The sequence below is a fragment of the Chionomys nivalis genome, chromosome 3 (genome assembly GCF_950005125.1).
Source record: "Chionomys nivalis chromosome 3, mChiNiv1.1, whole genome shotgun sequence".
Taxonomy (NCBI): domain Eukaryota; kingdom Metazoa; phylum Chordata; class Mammalia; order Rodentia; family Cricetidae; genus Chionomys; species Chionomys nivalis.
In genome coordinates, this window is record NC_080088.1 from 1,521,575 (window position 1) to 1,543,344 (window position 21,770).

Genomic DNA, 21,770 nt, shown 5'->3' on the forward strand with positions numbered 1-21,770 from the left:
TGGCACTTGTCCAAAGCTGAGGGGGAGGAAGACCGTGTTTCCGTCTCCTTGTGACAAATACATTCCCTTATGCTAACCCACTTCTAACAGAGTAATAGCAAATTCCTGCCCATTAATACACAACTCAAATGTAGGCTTTAAAAACAAGACAGTCATCTACTGCTGGGGCTTGAGTCCCACAGATGAGATTGAAAATGGAAGAACTAGATTGCAACGGTACTCAGCCACATTTGTGATTGAAAATTAGTTGCAGAGTAATAATATGAACATGAGAGAACAATGAACTATAATCAAACATCGGCATACAAAGCATTGTTTTCAGAACCTGGTGCAAAGAGGAGACTGTGACCCTAATAACATTAAATGAGCAAACTTAAATGCAGTTGTAGACAGAGGATACGGGAAGGAATGTCTCACCTTAGCCAAGAGAAACAAACCAGATCAAATGTGTACAGGCTCACAAGGGATGCTTGCCTTGGACTCAATTATTCCTGGCCATATTTTGCAGAAGTGTAAAGTGAAGAAAATACCCTTTATTCCAGAATAAGGACAGAAATGTAGATCTTCTAAGAAAATGTAATTTTAAATAAATTTTCATTTTTCTTTCAATATTACATATTAAAATTCCATATTTAATATTCCATATATGTATATAGCCTATCTTGATCATATACACCTCTCACACCCCCTCTCTAGCTCCCTTAGGGCCCCCATCACGTCTCCCTCTCTCAAATTCTTGTCTTTCTGGTATAACTTTTAAGCTGCCGAGTCCAGTTAGTGCTGCCCAAGTACACATGGGTGTGGGCTACTCAGTGGGATGGAGAACCTCCCAGTGGCCACAGCCCTAAGGAAAAGTGATTCTCTCATTCCCAGGAACCATCAACAGCTCCTCAGCTAAGAGTGGGGCCTCTGAAGCCCTTACCCTGTCTATGCTGGAATTTTTAACTGGCTTGAAGTTGTGCAACATTGTTGCTTTTTGTTTTAAACAAAGTCTTGTAAACAGGCAGAGCCTAGCACTTGTTCATCTCCCAGGGAAACTGGATGCAGAGCTTTCTAACCACAGAGAGGAACTGTGCCCCCTTCAAGGCTTGAGGAATGATAACTCAGCAAGATTGCCTATGACTGCTTCCAGGACGATCCTAAGTCAGTTACTCTAGATAAGTTTCCTGTAGGCGTTGGCTACACTGTATACCTACCTGCATAGGCATCCCGCTGCCATTCGGACTGGCTTTCTCTTGAAGCCTTGCAGGGAGCCAGCTGAACAATTAGAGAGCATGCTTAATGGATATGAATATAATTTGCAAAAATTATCATTTATACTTGAGTCACTTATCTTATAATTACAAAAAAAATCTACATGAACTAGAATAAATCTCTCTGTTGGTAAAATTGGCTTGCATATAATGATTTTTACAGGAAAATTAATTTTATTAACCAGCTAGAGGTTGTACATGCAAGTTGGCAGGTGTGGTGTAGTGATTTTCTTGGGCTCTGATTCTAAAACGCTAAAAAAAAATACTTTAGGTGTTCTTGAAGACAAAATAAACGGCAAAGCCCGTGGATGTTACGGGTGAAAGGCACGTGTGATCTCCTACATCAGGGTCTCACCTTGGCGCTCACTTAAATAGTAAATGCTAACTAATATGGATGTGAGGGTACACACCCCTGTACACACAGCCTGCCAGATGAGGACAGCAACCCCATCCCACAGAAACCCCACAGGAAGAAATTTGCTATAAGAAGGCCCCATAAACACATGCAGCTTTTGTGCCTTAATTAAAAGTTTAAAATGTTACAATCTCTGTGACTCACATTGTGTCCTGACACCAGCCAGGGGTGCCTGTTCCCCTGGAGGAGAGCATGTCAGGCTAGGCAGTATCTGCTGAGTTCATTCAGTCTCCCTACTCGGCACCCTGTGGTTCTCTTGTTATCTGAACCCTTCTCTATGTAGCTGCTGACTTCCAGAGACTTGTTCTGCCCTAGAATTCCACCCACTCCCTCCCATCATGCCTTACTCCTGCACCTGTGGGCATGTCTCCCTGCCTCTTCCTGACAGCTTCTCCCACATGGCCCCAACTCTACTTGCTGAACCTAGGCCACCCTTACAAACCCACCTGGCTTCGGTAACTATGAACTATTTCTCACAGACCTCATTTGCCACTTCCTGCTGGCCTTGACCTGGCAGCCACGCACGTAGCCTGTCAGCATTTTTCAGAGTTCTTGTGAACTTTCCCTCTTCATCAGCACTGTTAGTGTTTCTGGGCTTTAGAAACGTTTACATAACCTGAGAGATCTGCATCCATGGTTAGTAATTAACTTATGGAAGATAGATTGATAGATTGATGATAGATGATGGATAACAGATAAAAAGATAGATTGATGATAGATGATGGAAGATGATGGCTAACAGATAAATAAAAAGATAGATGATAGGTCAACAGATGATAGAGAGATAGATAGATAGATAGATAGATAGATAGATAGATAGATAGATGATAGATAGATAGATAGATAGATAGATAGATAGATAGATAGATAGATAGATGGAAAATGGTCAGAGGATGTTAGATAGACCACTAGCTGATGGTGAGCAGGGAGGACTACCTCACAGAGAAATGACAAGTATGTGTTCCAACACTACAAGTCTAGAATGTCTTCCCAACAGTGAGTCAAGTTAACCACAGCAGCCTCATCTAGAGACTTGGGGCATAGACTCTGAAGTTTCAGATTTATTCTCCTGCCACTTAAATGTGTCTGACATTCTGTAAAACTAAGGGTCATAGTGTAAGCATTCCAGAGGATGAAGAGGTCGGGCCAGATACCACGCATGCAGGTGAAGGAGGAGTAGCCAGGGAAAAAATATTTCTGCAGACGTTGACCTTCCTGTGGCTTTCTTTTGTATCGTTTCTATTACACAACCCTCACCCCCACCAACTACGACCTGACAATAGTAAATAGAAAATTACAGAAATAAGCAATTTGTAAATTTAAATGACCTTTATGACATTATGTTGACCTAATTCTATTATGTCTCTATTGTTAGTTGCAATTGTTAATTTCCTACAGTGCCTGACTTAGGAATTACACTTTTCACCGACTATAGGGATCAATGTAAAGAAAAAGCAGCCATGAAGTTAGGGCTAAGTGCTGGCCTAGGCTTTCAGCCATGGCAGAGTTGTGTGGGAGTTTGTGGCTGCTGCACTTACCCTTACTGTTATCTGACTTTATTTTTTTCCCAGGTTGTTTTGCATGTGATGATTCTCCTGCCTCAGTGTTCCTGAGTGTATTCTTCTCTTTCCTGCTTAGGCTCCCAAGAAACATTTACAAAATGGGATCATACGTGGCTACCAAATAGGCTACCGGGAGTACAGCACAGGAGGCAACTTCCAGTTCAATATTATCAGTATTGACACCACCGGGGACAGCGAGGTGTATACCCTGGACAACCTGAACAAGTTCACCCAGTATGGCCTGGTGGTGCAGGCCTGCAACCGGGCTGGCACAGGACCTTCTTCTCAGGAGATAATCGCTACCACCCTGGAGGATGGTAGGTCTGGGCATCCACAGTCTGTGGCATGACTTCCTTTCTCTGCCCTGCAGCCCGGCTCCCCATTGCTTGGCCTAAGTAACCCACCACATCAATTCACTCCTGCCCTGGATGGGTCTGCATCAAAAGCCCAAATGTATTCCTGAATCTTCCTCTTTGATTTTGGAACACAAGATAGGTTTCATAGTAATAAAACCAAAGCAGTCCCCATCTAGAGAGCAGAGATATAATTTTCCAAATCTTTCCCCAAACCAGTATCATGAAGCTTTTGGAATTTTTTCTGTATATTATATAATTGTGTTATTACCTCTCTCTCTCTCTCTCTCCGATGGCTGCTTTCCATTTTCAAGCATTCTGTGTCCAGAGAAAACACATGAAAAAGGTCCCAGGCTCTCTGGAGCAGATCTTATAGTGATCATGCGCCCTCTAGTGACGAAAATGAATTCATGCACACTTCCTCTAAGGCAGGAAAACAGCCCAACAGTGCTTGATGACAGAGAACTCTTCTGTCCCAACATGGTGACATCAGTACATTGCCATTTAAAAAACTCTTTGCACAATGAGCCATTTGATTTAGACCAGAGAAGGCTTAGAGAACTAGAACCTAGAAGACCAGAACGTTCTAGCTACACATTCTGCAGGAGGGTTTAGCCCTGCTTTTCCATTTGTTCATTCATGACTTTCAGCTAATGTTTGGCACCCTCTCCTTGCCCCAACATTTAAAGTTAACATAGAGTCAATATCTAAGATAGTGTATAAACTGGTGGGCACCATTAATCCCAGCAGCTGAGAGGAAGAATAATGCAGATCTCTGTGAGTTTGAGGCTAGCCTGGTCTACAGAGCAAGTTCCAAGTCAACTGGAGCTGCATAGAGACCCTATCAATCAATGAGTAAATAGCATATACTACTGACTTCATTTTCTCTCTTGACTCTGATAAAACCTTATGCTCCTGATAAAGAGGCTGGGGAGATGAGATTCCCTATCTCATCAGCTTCCCCAGCTGCGTGGTTATATTTCTTCTCTCCCGCATTTCCCCGTAGCCTTCTAATCTAGTGTTGTGTGCGCTAAATGTAAGTGAAACCGATAGTTTGCCAGGGCGGTGGAAGTGCGAAGCAGACAAGCAGTGAGCTCATCCTTCAGACTTGAAGTCCACTCAAGTCAAGTCTGGGGTCAATTCCTGAAAGTGGAGTTACTAAGTGTGAGGGAGGAACTGAAACACCCTTCACAGAAACTGTGTAGCCTTAAGACCCTTACCCAAGTTGCAGTATTCCTGTGGGGAATTGCACTCTTTTTCCTTTCTTTGTGAGATTGAGCACTTTCCTCTTAGTCCTGCATGTTAGAATTGTAAAATAGCTGCCTACCTAATGTTGCTCTGCTGATAGACCCACCTGCTGCTATCATAGGTTCTAATTATTTCATTTCAGTGCCCAGTTACCCTCCCGAAAATGTCCAAGCCATAGCAACATCACCAGAGAGCATATCAATCTCCTGGTCCACGTTGTCCAAGGAGGCCTTGAATGGGATTCTCCAGGGGTTCAGGGTCATCTACTGGGCCAACCTCATGGACGGAGGTAAGAGGACTCAGTGGGGATGTTGAGTGTGTTCCCATGGGATGCCTCACACAACCTGAAAACCCCCTCCCTAGGGTGAAATTGGGTTCTGGGGCACACTCTTTGCCAATGAAAACTCCTCTCTTTGTTCAACCATCTGACACTTGAACCTGTGTATACACATGCCAAAAAAAAGCGTGAGGCAGTGGCAGGTGGGGACATTAGGCATTGGGGTATTTTCTAAATTGTGTCTATGTCAAAACTTCAGCCGTCTTCAACCATAAATCTCTATTTAGAATGTGTACATAACATGCCCTTAAATGTTGCTCCTTTCTTCTCTGAATAGATTCTAGCAAAGAAACATTAAGTTCCTATAGAAGAAGTATGTAAGAGCTCCAGGAAAATGCTAGAACACCTCAAGAAACTTGTGATTGTCCCCATAAGGAGCCCCTAAATCAAAAATCCCAGGTTTAGACAGTGCACACATCTTTCCAAGGTCTCCATTCCTGGCATGCTCCCATGCCTTGGCCCCTGGACCCACCATGCCTCCTCTTCCTGCCTCCCTTCTTGCCCCTTGGCTTTCTTCTTCTTCTTCTTCTTCCTGTGCCCTCTCTCCCACCCCTCACTTCCCACCTCCTCTCTTCCTACCCCTCACTTCCTGTCCCCTTATATCCTGCCTCCTTTCTTCCTACCTCCCCTCTACCATGGAGCATCCTTCAGCTCTTCTGCCTAGACATAAACTGCATTTCTTGTTGGGCAAAGACCTCAAATACCAGAGTCTCTAGTTCCTCACTCAGGACCACTGTGTCTGTTCTGCTAAGCAGGTCCCATCTCAAAACAGTAAGGGACACACTGGGCCTCACAGATGGCTTCGCGGTTGTCACCAAATGAAGGAGTGAAGGTACAATAGCAAATGCTACCTTCTGATGAGTCACTGCCAGTGTATGACCCTCTACTGTGCATATTCTAAGGGTTGTGTTTCCAGAACCATCTGCCAGGCCTAGTTCCTTTTGGAGTGGGGTCTCAGGCTTCCCATGCTACCCTGCACTGGGAGACAGCCTAGGAAGACTCACAATGCCAGATCCACAGTAGACCCAAATTAACTGAGCATCTCTTAGCTTATAAGATGGGAGAAAGTAGGGCTTGCTCAGAGGGCTCTGAACTCATTAGCAGGAACAGGACACTAATGCCAAGTGGTGGCAAGTAGTGACCAAGTAGTGGATCAAATCAGCAGATGCTATCCACAAAACAGGGGACAAAACAAAAGAGTTAGCAACTGAAGTCTTCACACAAATAAAAGCTTTAGAGAACATAGTGTAGAATAACAAAATGTCTGTGGTCATCCATTTTTGACAGCGTAGCCTAGGAGACTGTTCTACACATTGTGAGTGTCTTTATACACACCAAACTTTAAAGTTGGAATGGCCACACATCTTTAAATGCAGTTCTTAGGGATGGCTCTTTCCACTCAGAGAATCAGGGCCAAGCCAGTGAGATTAGTGTTAATTTCAGATATTCTACTCACGACTTCTAAAAGCTAAGGAAAGAAACCTCAGAAATTGAAGCACTGCCTGAGGGCCTCTGATGTGGGATTCCACTCTGTGTGCTGTGAATATGTTTTATTGCCATTGCTTAATAAAGAAGCTGCTTTTGCCCAATGACTTAACAGAGTAAAGCCAGGCAGAAAATCTGAACAGAGATGTAGAGAGAGAGAGAGTAGGCAGAGTTGAGGAGATGCCATGTAGCTTCCAAAGGAGACAGATGCCCTGGAACCTTACCAGTAAACCTTATGGTAAAATACAAAATAATAAGAATGGGTTAATTTAAGATGTAAGAGTTAGTTAATAAGAAACCTGAGCTAATAGGTCAAGCAATGTCTTAATATAGTTTCTGTGTGATTATTTCGGGTCTGGCCAGGCCAGAAAAGAATAAGCAGTCTCTGCCTGAGGCCGCCTCTAAGAAATGCACTTTTGTTCAGCAAGGTACTCCATATGGTTATCATGGCATCAACTCCACTGTCCTGGATCCCACAGAGCCTGAGCATGGAGTGGCATGAGAAAGCCTGACCTAACCAGACCTAGAGAACATTTCACACATGCACATCATATATGAACACACCACATACAACATACATATAATGCACACACACCATATACACAACACACATATATCCTGCCCCCACACCACATATATCAAATATGCATATATGTATATATACATAATAAATATACCATACAAATTACACACACCATTCAAACTATATACACCACACATACTCCCAACAAATCATATATATACTACAGACACATATAGATCACGCATACCACATACCACACACATACACTACACACACCAGACACACCACAATATACTTGCTAAACATACCACAATACACACACAAGACACAGAATAAATACCACACACATACACCATAAATACCACATACACCATACACCATATATGCCATGCACACTACTTTGCTAAACTCCCTGACAAAAACACACATCACACATGCCATACACACATTGCATACTACATATGCCACATATGCCGTAGTGTAAAAACTACGGTTACTACACAACACACACATCTTAACCCAGCACACAGGACAAACCCTTCTCACAGGCATTACGAGTGCACTATACACACTATCCACATATACCACAGGTCATAATCTGAAAGTAAGTGGCTCTTGACCTCTGACCCTCTGCATGGGATGCTGATGGGCAACACGCTACAGTGGCCCAGTCACTCTGTGCTCACCAGGTATCCAGGACCTGGTATCCAAGACTGTGTGATAAATGTGAGGCCATCCAGCCCAACTCCACAGTCCAGGCTCTTGGGGATCTTAGCCTTGTCCTGGCAAGGCTTTTCTGTCCCTTAGCTTGCTGCCTGTCAAATGATGGCTGTGGAGTCATGGACTGCTGAGCTGGCTTGATCTGTGCATCTTGGTCCCATGGGCAGTGCTTGTGCCCGAGGAAGCAGACCTGGCGTGTCCCCACCTTTGTTCACCACGGATACAGCTCTCAATACTTTTGGAACATATCAAAGGCATCCTTTACTGTAGCCAGCCACCCAGCAAGTGCCTGCTGGGCCCCTGCCTCCCGCCTTAGTCCTACTTTAGTAAGATGGCAGTCACGTGGTGCTAACTACTTCTCACAGACACCTGGCCCTGGGCAAGAGCTCCCAGGCCTCCTCCTGCTCCACCACTGACTCTGGAAGGGACTGGCTTCTGTTCGAAACTCAGGGCTTTACAGCTGTGTAGACACTTGCCACATCCTTCCACTTGCTTTCCGTTGCCATGTGCCTTCTGCCTGAGGTGGAGGCATGGTGTTCCAGCTCTGAATAGCACTCTTGGAGCCCACTCAGGAAAGTAAGGCAGATTGAGCACATGCTGAGGTTCTCACACATCACCTGCCACTTCAGCGGTGATGCAGAGAAGAGTTCACCCCAGGTAAAATATATGTGCTGAGCCACTCAGATCAGCTCCAACGCAAACCTCCTTTCAATGTCTGCTCGGTCATAGTGAGGCAGCACACACAGTCAGGAGTGCCTCGATATTGCTGAGCAAATACAACGTGAAATCCTGATACACAGACCCCTTGAGAAATCCTCTACCATCTGGCCAAACTACTTATCCATCACCCTTCAAAGTGAGTGTTTCTTTGGTTAACCAAGATGCAGGTTTAGTTGTGGAAGCCAGCTCAGTTGTGGATACCTAGGAGACTATAGTTAATGATATAGGGCAGAGCTGAAAGTTGTCCGTGTCCATTAGCTCAGATATTTGAGATTAACTTGAGTACCTAAAAATCTGCATCTGCTATAGTAGAATTTAAAACACATATAAATGATGAACCTGTGAGCTGGCTCTGTTGTTGAAGTTCTCACCATACAAGCGTGAGTACCAGAATTCAGATCCCTGTAATCAATGTAATGCCAGATGGCATAGTGACCTACCTGTAAGTTCACTCTTAGAAGGCAGAAACAGGGGACTCCAAGGCATTCTGGCAAGCAAGGTCAGTGAGCTGTGGGTTTGATTGAGCAACCCTGCCTCAACAATAGATCAGGGACAGCTCTCAATACACAGATGGAGGCATGATGATTCCAAACATCAACATACACATGTTCATGTGCACCCCACACCTACACACATGCAAAAGTGATGTCTTAGTTTGATTTTTATTCTTGCGATAAAACACACCAATGAAAGACAACTTGGGGAAGAAAGGGTTTGATTCAGGTTACAGCTTATAGTCCACCATGAAGGGAAGTCAGGTCAGAACCTCAAAGCAGAAACACTGCTTACTGGCTTATCCTTCATGGCTTGTCCAGCCTGCTTCCTTAGACAACCAGGACCACCCTCTGCCTGGGATGGTCCCACCCACAGTGGGTTTGTCCCTACCACATTGATCATTAATGTTTAAGTAATGTCCGACAGACATGCCCTTAAGCTAATTTGAAAAAGGCATTTTCCCAACTGACGTTCCTTCCTCCCAGATGACACTAGCTATGTCAAGCTGGTGAAAGATTAACCAACATACACACACGGGGGTGTGTGTGTGTGAAATATATACATTTATATTTATATTTATGTTATTTCATATGTATATGGAATCCTCACACTGCAGAAGTTTCACAGTGAACAGCCGTTAGCTGTATAGAGATACTCACCAATGAGAGGTGCACAGTGCTATCTGCTGGTGTGAGTCCTCCCCAGGGTGACGGTGTGACACTGGAATTTGGTTTATCAAGAGTAAATTACTGTTTTCCAGTGTGTTTGTTTTGGTTTGTTTTTTTTTTTTCAGACATTTTGATACAGGTGATTATTTTTCTTGTAAACAGTATTTAGTGATTCTGTCCTGTGATTCTTCTGCACGGCTCCTTCCAGTACCTTGTGTGACAGGGAGGAGGTCAGTCAGGCCGTGTGACGGGCTCTATAATGAGGTCCTACTTTTTGGTTTTGTCCTCCAGAGCTGGGCGAGATTAAGAATGTCACCACCACTCAGCCTTCCTTGGAGTTGGATGGACTGGAGAAGTACACCAACTACAGTATCCAGGTGCTGGCCTTCACCCGTGCAGGGGATGGCGTCCGAAGTGAGCAGATCTTCACCCGCACCAAAGAGGATGGTGAGACATAGACGTGTGGGCACTGGATGGGGAACGCAGATCCAGGTCAGAAGGCTTGCCGGGGGCCTTTGTTCACCAGTCTGCTCTTGGCCCCATTCACTCTGGTCTTCACTGCCCTTCTCCACAGCCCTGCAGGAGTCAGGCCCTCCCGCTCCAGCTACCCTGCATGATGTAGTAATTGATCCTAATCCTGCCCCTTAAATACTTTCCTGCTCTTCCCTCTCCTTCTACCCCTCCCTCTCCCACTTCTTCTCCTTCACCTCCCCATCTCCCCCCCTTTCTACCTCTCTTCCTATGTCCCCCCTCTTTTGTCTTCTTCCTCTTTTTCTATCTTTTTTTTTAAAAAATCATTTTTGTTTGTTTGTTTCAACTAAAGTCACCTTTTATCCCAGAGCTCACATGCCTGCTGAGTGTTCTATGTTCTATCCAGATAACTTCAATTACTACCAGGGTAAGCTCTTTTCCTTAAAAATTATGAACTGTCCTAAGTCTTACTTCACATGAATTGGATCATTTGAGAAAGGCTGGAATTCAAAGCTTTGTGGCTTTTTTAACAAATGAATTCTTACAAAGATTCATGCTGACTAGGTAGGTGTTATCTCCCTTCTGACTCCAGACTAGCTCCACACAAACTGGCCTGCAGTTTTCTTTATTTTGAGGAAAATTCCCTGTGTCCTTGTCAGAGCTGTTTGAGGAGCAGTTTCGGCTTCCGTGCACAGCAGAGCATCAGTGATAAAGACAGTTCGTTTCTTCCTCGGTGAAGGAAGAAGTAAGCAGTATCAAATGGATGTGCAAGAGGCCTTCCGGAAGCTTCCTGGCACCGGGTCATGCCAGACACAGGCTGACCCAGGACATGCAGCACCCAAGTGCTGTGTAGACATGATCCCCAGGAAGTGGGGCAAGTTAGGGAGGAGAACCCTCACTGTGGCCCATTCTGTCACCCGCTGGTACTGGCAGATTTGATGTCTCTGCCCCCTCCACTGCATGGATCCCAAGCATGCTATTCTTTGATTCCAGCCCACATTTGCCCTAGAAGCAAAGCTTAGAACTCAGATTTGGATACAAGGATGGGATGGGACCTCCTCCTTCTCCTTCCCACCCCCTGTCCATCATCCTCTCGATCACCAGACATCCAGAGGGTGCGTTCTGCTGCCTGCACCCTGCTCGCCCTTCAGAGGAGCCATGCCCTGCTCTCTCTCCCGCAGTCCCATCCGCCTACCCCCTCACCGTATTCCATTGACTCTCCGGGCCTCCTTACACAGAGGTGTCTGCACGCATGTCAGTCCTCACTCGGTTTAGTTTTTCTAGAACACATAGGCCATTCTTCCCAAGAATATGCAGCTGTTGGTGAGTTCTACTCAATGACATTGGATCATTTCAGGAAATCTAAAGTCAAAATGCAGTTTCCTTGGGAAATCACTGTTCCTTGAACTAAGTCCTGAATGAGAGGATCTGTCATTTAAAATGTGTCAGCGAGCTGTGTGAATGCTGGTGTCCTGCTGTCCACAAGACTTAGAGCAACTTACTTGCTCAGAACAAGAGGGAACCAAGCTGCTACACCCCTCAGAGCATACTGTGTGTAGGAAAGCAGAAGTGAAGTGACCATGCCTCAGGCTAACATACAGAAGGCTGCACCCCTCCCTATATACCTCGTTCTTTGTTCTCTCCTCCCTCAGAGCATCACTTATAGTGAAACAGATATCTCTGGAATTATTGTTCAAGAGAAATCGATCTGTAGCATTAAATTTGACATTTAGCATTTTTTGGGAGAATCTACAGAAATCTAATAAAATAGGAAGATCTCCACAGTTCCCATCAATAAGAAATTTGGGATCAATTCTTAATTAATTGTCCAGTTTTAGAAACGGTAGTTTTCTGTCTCAGTGTTTGTCCCTGAGGCCTAAGGTCTAACTTGCCCATCCACTGATCTCTGCTTTTATACGTGGGTCAGGCAGTGTATGGAGGTGTGATTGACTGTAGATGTCTCTACAAGACCCCATGGAGGAGGTGAATTCCCCTCATCCTGGTGCTGTGGGACAAAGGGAGCTACAGGTTGAATGCCGGTGTTGATTTAGGATAAGTTGGCATTTTTGAAGTGAAATGGGGTAAGGACTGGAGAGAAAGAGAGAGAAACAAAAGATTTCATAACTTAGAAATGGCAGGTGCCCTAGTTTGCTTTCTGTTCCTGTGACCAAAACACCGTGACCAAAACATCATGACCAAAACACTGTGACCAAAACACCATGAACAAAACACCATCAACAAGACACCATGATCAAAACAACACCTAGGGGAAGAAAGGACTTATCCCGTCTCCACATCACACTCTATCTTTGAGGAAAGTCTGGACAGGGACCAAAAGCAGGAACCTGAAGGCTCGAGCTGATGCAGGTGCCGGAGGAGTGCTGCTCACTGGCTTGCTCCTCCTGGCTTGCTCTGGGAGGCCCATCTTCCCAGGGGTGGCACTGTTTACAGTGTGATGGACTGTACCACATCAATCATTGCCTGGAAAGAGTGCTCTACAGACTCTCATGGAGGGATTTTCTCAGTTGGTGTTCTCTGTTCCCAAATGACCCTTGTTTGTGGCTGACAAAACATTAACCATCACAGCAGGGTGCTTGCCAACCACCATTAGAGACTCCGTATCTAATGTGAGCAGGTGTTTGTGCAGTGAGAACAACTCTCTTGTTCAGTTTCTCAGTCCTTAAAGATTCTTAGACTCATAGACATGTTCTCAGGCCTCTGGTCATTTCCAAAGGTCCAAGCATAAAAGTCTCAGATCCATACGTTGTAGTGCCGTCTCCATGGCCATCCTCTTGGGGTGAAAACTGTCAAATTTTCATACTTCTCAGGACCCTCAGTTAAATAAAAACGTACACAGTTGTCATTGCCAAAAGAGCGAAAGGAGTGACTTGCTATGCAGCTTTATTATTTTGAGTGGGTGAATTCTAAATTCTGAAACATTTGTGGAATCTTAATATCATTTTATTTGCCCAAACTATAACCTAAGTATAGCTCTGCAAGGGAAGAATACAAACAAAACATAATCTATTAATTTTCATTAGCTAGTTTCACTCCGAGGCATGCGCTAAACTCAACCTCCATCCCTTCATGAGAAAGTACACATAGTATATGAATACCTAGAGCCAGCTCTGTTTAAATATTTACTGAGCCTATCATTAATGCCTATGAGCCTCTGAGGCCAGCAGTAGACGGAATGTGTGATCTCTGCATCCACCCCACTGGCACGAGGGCAGCTCCTTGCTGGTGAGACATTGAAAGGTAAAGCTGAGTGAGGGTAAAGACACCCATGACAGAATCTGAGACTCCTTTGGCTACCAGTATCCCGAGCTTTGTGTAGCCTGAAAAGCATGGAGCGTGTATTGGTTGCTTTTCTGTTCCTGTGAGAAAACCTACAGACAAAAGTGACGTCAGGAAGAAAGGGTTTGTTTTGTATGCGTTCCCCAAAGCAGAGCCCAACACGGTGAGGAAGGCATGGGAGCAGTCAGGGAATCCACAATGCAGGAGCAGGAAGCTGGCTGATCACGCTGCTTCCTCACACAAGAAGCCAAGAGCGAGAACAGAAAGGATGAGGTTGCAAACTCTCAACATGCCCCCCACTTCAGTGATGCACTGCTTACTCAGGGAAGCCTGCTCCTCCTAAACTTCCCACAGCTTCCTAAGCAGAGCTACCAACCGAGAACCAAGTGTTCAAAGAAGGAGCCTTTAGAGAATATTTCTTATTCAAACCACAACAGAGAGTATGCCAACGTGTGACTGTATCTTAGTGAACCCCAAAATGGTGCGTGCGTGCGTGTGTGTCTGTCTGTCTGTGTGTTCACACAATCACCAGTCATGTAGTCTTTCAATAGGCATTGCAGGTTTTGTATCTTGTGAGGACATCAGCCCTTCCTAGAATTCTAGCACCTCAGAATGTGAGAATGTGCTCTGTGCAGTAGATAGAAGCCAACAACACAATAGCCGGTGTGCCCTCTGCATCCTGTCACCCCTCCCTCCTACCCCTCATTCCCACCCCTCACCCCTGCCATCATCCCTCACCCTCATCCCTACCCCTCATCCCTCACCTCTCACCCCTGCCATCAACCCTCACCCCTGCCCTCACTACTCACCCCTGCCCTTACCCCTCACCCTCATCCCTACCCTTTACCCTGTCCTCACCCCTCACCCCTGACCTCACCCTTACCCATCACCTCACTCTCATCCCCACCCTTCACCCCTGCCCTCACTCCTCACCCCTCACCTCACCCTTACCCCTCACCTCACCCTCATCCCCACCCCTCACCCCTGCCCTCACTGCTCACCCCTGCCATTACTCCCACCCCACGCCAGCCTGGCAGTTTACTTGAGGACAGGAAAACTCTGACTTCACAGAACTCTGACATCCACAGTCTCTGACCCCTAGACTCTCTTTTAAAGGATCCCAGTCCAGCTGCCAGGCCTAATGTTCTTTCTATCCTTTCTTTCCCAATTTCCCTCGCACCTTAGAGAAAATGACATAGGTGCCCAGTTGTTGCTGAGCGTTCAGCAGGGCCTCGCCTTTATAAAGATCCTATTTCCAAATACAGTGACACCTGGAGTCACTGGGGTCAGGACTCCGTGTATAAATAAGGAACATTGGGACCCTTAAACTGACCCTCAAAGAGCTGAATGGAGAGAGAGGGGCTAGGCCACCAGACAGTCACTGGGGGAAAGGTTGTCACCTGGGCGACCATTCAAGGTTCCTTCCACCCCGTGACTAACCCCGGATTTTCTAGTTCCAGGTCCTCCTGCTGGCGTCAAGGCAGCAGCAGCCTCAGCCTCCATGGTCTTTGTGTCCTGGCTGCCCCCGCTCAAGCTGAACGGCATCATCCGGAAGTACACCGTATTCTGCTCCCACCCCTACCCCACAGTAAGTTGCTGGACAGCCAGGTGTTTTTCCAGCCCCTTTCCAGGACCTCACTGAGGATGCTCTTTCTTTGGCTCCCTCCCACTTGTCCTCCTTGGTGTTTTTTTCTTGTGGGGTTGTCTCCACACACAAAGCAAAGTCCTCATTTACACCTCCCTCCAGAGCAGCCCTGCATCATCAGAGGGGATGCAGTTGCCGGGAGCCACTGTCTATCTGGCAGCTTCCCAGGCACTGCCACCCACTTATCAGAATCCCAGTGCAGAGGCCGTAATTGTGCCTTAATTGTTGCTCACTGGAAAGCACCTATTGGTTGCACTGTTGGGCTCCACATTAAATGCACTCGCTCCCTCCTTCCCTCTCCCCCACATGCTCCTGCCTGCCCTCCCTCCCTGACCTATCTCACGCTGAGGAGCTACAGGACTATTCCTGCTGGGCAAGGCCTGTCAGCAGGGACATGTGCCCTCTGCAACAGCAGCGGCAGGCCTGGTAAAGGCGCTGGGAGTTGGAATGCACAGACCATTTCAAACCCTACTACTTATTATCGCTGCTGTTAGCAATGCTGGGTAATAATTATCAATTTGAACTTCCTGTGTCCAGATACCAAGTCATATCAGGAAAGAGGGGGATTTGGAGAAAAGAAAATATAAAAATAATGCATTCAGATTTACAATGCTCTCGTGGAGATTTTAAGGCAATTTCAAAATGTAGGGATGATGTCTAACCCATCTTTGTATCCCCTGTTCCTGGCATAAAACTTAGAAACATGTAGCCAGGCTGTGGAGATGGTTCAGCCGTGTTTTCCAGACAAGCATGAGGGCCTGAGTGGGTCCCCAGCACCCACAAAAAGAGTCAGGTGTGGTAGTGCAAGTGATCCCAGCTCTGGAGAGGCAGAGATGGACAAATCTTTGGAACTTACTGGCCAGCTAGCCTAGCTGAGTCTGTTTGCTAAGGCGTCCCAATGAGGTTTCTGTTGTCATGATAGGCAGGGAATTACTCATTTGACTTACACAGAGGGCGGTCAGAGCAGAAACTGAAGGCAGGAGCTACTTTCCCTCCCTGTAAATGTGACAACCCTGGGGACCCCTATCAGCAGAATCCTCTACACTTTTCTGCATTGTGACTGGCTTGCTTCACGATTCCAAATGTCTCAATTTCTGTCAATGTGAGAGGGGGTGTTAGGACTGCCTTCCTCCATGAGACTGGACAATATCACCAAATTTATTTAAGAGTTCTTTCATTTAACTGATGCATTTCCTGAGTCCAGACTCTCTTGGAGTGTGGAGCCTGAGGCGTGGTGTGCAGACACAGTGTGAGTGGGTAGGTGGGTAGGAGCCAGGGACCCTGTGCGTGTCTGGGCAGCTGCAGCTCCTGCAGAGACGGTCACACGTGTGTTCTGTGTGTACCACCACCCGCCTCTGCCATGAAGTGCAGTTTAAATCCCAAACGGTCAGGGCTGGGTTCCAGACTGTCTGTGAGCTCTTTATGTGTCAAGTATGCTATTGCCAGCCACTGGGCCCACTTCTCGAAACTCAGAGAGAAAGGCCAGCCTTCTACCAGGAGGAAGCGCCTGCTGTTCTATTTCTCTGCAAGGGTCTGGGCCCGACTCCTCACCACAGCTCCTGAGTTTAGCATTGGTCCTAGCATGTCTCCAAGTCTTCAAAAGAGAAGGCAAATCATCTCTGATGGGCAGAACCCTCGCTGTCCGCTCCAACCACTTCCTTATTTCCATTCCTTCACTCGCCACTCATCCATCCGTCCGTTTGCTGAAACTCTCAGCTTTGCTGTTTTGACTGTAAGAAGCTGAAGGACACTGGCAGAGCTCAGAGAACACTCCCTCAGTCCAGACTGCTCCCCTCCTCTGAATGTGAATGCAGCCTGGCTGGCGATAGTTGCTCACAGGACAGATGTACCAGAGAGTGCTAAGTCCACAGGGGCTGGAGAGATGGCTCTGTCACTAGAGCTCTTGTAAAGCACAGGACACTAATTCAATCTCTGGAAGCCATGTAAGAAGCTGGGCGTGGTGGGACATGCCTGTTATCCCTGTCCTGGAGAGGTGGGGACAGACAGATCCCTGGGGCTCACTGGCTGGCCAGCTAGCCTTATCAGCAAGTTCCAGGTCCCAGTGAAAGACTCTGTCCTTGAGAAATCTAAGTGGACAGTAGACAGTACCTGAAGATTAACACTAAAGGTTGACCTTTGGCATACACCACACATACACACACATGCACGCATCCATGCACATGTGCATGAACACAGCACATTCACATTCACATGCACACAGCACACACTTGCACACAGCACACACACATAGGTATGCACACAGTGCACACACATGCATGTACACACACTTGGCATACATCCCTACTATAGTAAAAAGGAAGAGTCATATGCACCAGCAGTCATAGAATGAACATAAAGGATTCTTACTGTCCTGCACTTTGACACACTAGAGCCTTCTCAAAGGTAACAGGAGACAGAACCTGGTTGTTGCCTTGAAACCACTCTAAAGTTATTTCTGTATTGACTTTTGGTGATATTAAGAAATGCAAAAGGTTGGGCTAGTTCGGCTGCTCAGCAGTTAAGAGCACTTGCTGCTTTTGCAGGAAACCCAGGTTCAGTTCCCAGCGCCCCCATAGTGGCTCGCAATCCCCTTTAATTCCACTTCCAAAGGATCTCACTCCCTCTTCTGACCTCCATGAGCTCCTGTGTATACGTGGTGCAATACACACCCAGCCAAACACACATATGAAATAAGATTAAAATAGTGGAAGGCTGGTGTTGCGGCGCATGCCTGCAGTTCCAGCACCAGGGAACCTGAGAGAGAGAAGAGAGAGAGAGCCCATTTTGTGTTGACCTGCCCTGGAGTGTGGTTGGTATACCCAATGACACTACATTGAAGAAAGCTAACGTTCCCTTTCCCATCAGTTATCAAGTGCAGATGGCTTCTTGCTTCGGACCAGGACTTTATGTCACCTCCCCTTCTCTGTGCTGGGATTTTTGTCTGGCTTGGACAGGTGAGGGTCTTCTGAGTGCTTCCTATGTGCATCAGCCTTGCTGTGTCTAGAAGACACCGTTTCCTTGGAGTTTCCCCAAAGTCTTCCCTCCCGTCCCACATAGATCTCTGAACCGTGAAGGGAGGAATTTGGTAAAGACAGTCCGTTTAGGGCTGAGGGCTCCAGAGTCTCTCACTCTCTGCACATCGTCCAGTTGTGGGTATCTGTGGTAATTACCATTTCCTGAAGAACCTGATGAAGTTGAACAGTCTAGTAATCTGTGGGTGGAACAGTATTTCAGAGTTGCTTCATTGCTGTTAATTTAACAGAATAGTAGCTGGCTTTTCCCTAGAGCCCACAATGTATCAAGTCTTGGGCTTTTGACCTCTATTAACAGTGTCAGAGGTGGGTTCCATCTCCTAAAGTGGACCCTAAATCCATTTTTTAAAGTGGTTGGTTATTCCCATGACATTTGGACCAACAGGAGGCGTATCTTACAGGCAGGTTGCTGTTGTAGCTCACAGCGTTCCTAGCTGGGTGAGACTTATGATTGCTTTTCTCCTCCAGTAGCATGTGTGGCAACTTCCAGCACTGTGAACACTAGTCAGAAAACATAATAATCATTTTCTTTTTGTGACCTGAACATCCATGCTATGTGTAGTGATGGCCAGCAGAGGGCAGCACAAGCTCTGTCATTTTTCTTGTCTGAATCAGTCTGAAGTGTTTAAAATAATTTCAGAGTTGAATGTAGAACACGGGAAGATAAATCAAGACATGGTGTGCCCTCTAATTTGATCTTCTTTTATGAGTCCTTGGCGTAGTTCCTCGATGATGCCCCCACCACTAAATCCCTAGCAGAGCTCCGTTTCTCTCTAAGACCACCTTAAAAGGGGCAGTTTGTTCTCCCATATGTAACCCCCATCTAACAATAGGAGGGTATATCACACTATTTGCCCAGTTCATATCAGAAAAGACAACAATGTTAGAGACCTTGAAGGTGTCCAGACATGTCACCGTAACTGTAAATTAGCCAGGTTTGTTTCCTGGTGATCTAAATGCAGAGCAAATAAAATATTCTTCTCACTTCAAGCACCCAGAAAATGCACTAGCCTCCCAAAGATAGAGAACAGCACCCCAGCCTCCAAATTCATGTAATCAGAACCTCAAGATTCAGGCTATCAAGTAACAATGGTATAATAATAAAATAATATAAACTATTACAAACAATCCAAACCAAAGAAATGAGGTAACCCTTTAAAGTCTCTCTTTAGGGGCTTGAGTGATGGAGCAGTGGTTTAGGACACGAACTTCTCTAACACCCACATACCGGTTCACAGACACCTGTAACTCAAGTTCCAGGGGATGTGACGTCCTCTTTGGCCTCCAAGGACAAAAGTATTCAGGTGGTACACAGACATGCATGTAGGCAAAAAGCATAAAGTAAAACAAAAATCTTTTATAGTCTCAGACTAGGAAGTAGCTGAGCTGCATTTTCCTTAAATTCCATCTGTAAAAAAATATATTAAATTCACCCATGAAAAACATATAGATGAGCACAAAGCTATAGTCGCTATCTACTTCATAATACTAAATTCGGAAATGTGAAATTAAGCAGCAGAAATTCCCCATCGATGAAGAACAGACCTATAAAAATCATTAAAATTCTATCATCCATGAGCTGTGAGTTCCATCAATTATTTCCATCTCAGATATGATATCTTGTTTTGTTTTGTTATTTTGAGACAAAGATTCGTGTAACCCAGGCTGGCTTAAACTTATTATGTACCTGACTTCCTCCCACATCTACCCTGCAATACTAGCATGTGCTGGACTCATCCTTGGGGCTTCCTGCAGTCTAGAAAACATTCCACCCACTGAAGTACAGCAGGTCCTTTGTGGTAGCCTTTAAAAGTAGGTTTCAGCTATCATATGGGCTCACAGAGACTGAAGCGGCAGTAATGGAACCCACATGGGTCTGCACTAGGCCCTCTACATACATGGTTGTCAGCTCGGAGGTTTTTAAGGGACCCCTAACAGTGGGAGCAGGTGTCTCTGACTCTTTTGTCTTCTCTTGGGACTCTTTTCCTCCTACTGGGTTGCCTGGCCCAGTCTTGCTATGAGGGTTTGTGCGTAGCCTTATTGCATCTTGTTATGCTGTGCTCGGTGGATATCTCTGGTGGCCTATTCTTTCCTGAAAAGAGATGGAAGAAGAGTGGATCAGTGGGAGAGGGGCTTGGGGGTGGTAGGAGGAGTGGAGGAGTGGAAACTGCAGTTGGGATGTATTAAAGACAAAAAAAAAATAAATTTTTAAAAAATTCTCAAAAAAAGTTCCAGACATAAAATGCTACCCAGTTCCTGCAGGTGAAAGGTGTGTTATACACATTACTGAGGGAGCTGGCTCCAGCCCACTTCTCCAGCTGACTCCAGACAGTGAGGCTTTCCCTCCATGAGACGTGAGCAGGGTTCTAGGCAGCGAAGAACATGACTCCTACAAAGTCCCTGCCTTCCCAGGACAGTACCTCACAGAGAAAGTGCAGCTAAGAACTTAATGGGAAACCATGTTAGATGGTGTCTAAGTGGCCCCTGGGCTGAGGGCGATGCCACTGCCCCAGCCCCTGGTCTGCAGCAGAGCCCCGCCAGTGTTCCCAGTGTTCTTCCAGCTTTACTTGGTTTAGCGTTCTGATGTGTAAGTGTGTCCCAGCATTCTCCCCTGTCCCCTTTCTGAGTTCTTTCCCATCTTGAGCATCACTGGCTCACCAATTAACGATCACCTGAAGCTGAGTTCACATTTCTATCTCCATCCCTGGCAACAATTTAAAAATAGCATTTTATGAATTCCTTGAGAATTATGTATAGTGTATTTTGATCAGATCCACGTTCTTGCATCCTGCCATTCCAACTTCCTGTCCTCTTTTAAAAACCCATTGAGTCCAATTTGTACTGCAAATAATATGCTTGGATGTGGGCCCATTCCCTAGAGCAGTGGCTCTCAACCTTCTTAATGCTGTCCCTCTTAACTACAGTTCCTCATGTTATGATGACCTACAACCATAAGATTATTTTCATCATTAGTTCATAGACGTAGTTTTGCTACTGTTATGATTCATAATGCAAATATTTTTTTTGTGGATACAGGTTTGCCAAAGGTGTCTGGACCCACAAGTTGAGAACTGCTGCCCTAAAAGGGAGCCACACCTTTAACAAAAACTAACTCCCCTCTCCCAGTAGCTACCAATGTGTCCCACCCCCTCCACATGCTAGGATTTTTGTCTCGCTTGGGTTGGGTGCTGACCTGGATGCTATGAATTCAAATGGGCAAGTGCTCTCATGTTCAGAAAAAATAATTTCATTGCAATTATCCACTTCCTCTGGCCTTTCAAGTCTTTCTGCTCTCCTTTTCCATGGTGATGGCTGAATCCTGGGAGGAAGGTATATGGTATAGACATCCAGCTAGGGCTGGGCATTCTGTAGGCTCTCCTATTCCACATGTTGTCAGTTGTGTGTCTTTGTGTTAATCGACATCTACTGCAAGAGGACCCTTCCCTGATGAAAGCTGCGGGATGCATTATCTCTGAGTGTGTAGCAATGAGTCATTAGGAATTCGTTTAATACTTGCTGATTCATCCGCAACGGCATGTGATGTAT

The 21,770-nt window shown here is 45.8% G+C and overlaps 1 protein-coding gene across 1 annotated transcript in view; it reads left to right on the forward strand.

Annotated features, from left to right (window-relative positions):
* Window positions 1–21,770, forward strand: part of Dscam (DS cell adhesion molecule) — a 544,090-nt gene that overhangs the window by 444,351 nt on the left and 77,969 nt on the right. The window contains exons 18-21 of the mRNA XM_057763777.1: window positions 3,307–3,547; window positions 4,974–5,120; window positions 10,071–10,226; window positions 15,002–15,135. Coding sequence (XP_057619760.1) covers window positions 3,307–3,547; window positions 4,974–5,120; window positions 10,071–10,226; window positions 15,002–15,135 — 678 coding nt within the window. The remainder of the gene's footprint in view (window positions 1–3,306; window positions 3,548–4,973; window positions 5,121–10,070; window positions 10,227–15,001; window positions 15,136–21,770) is intronic.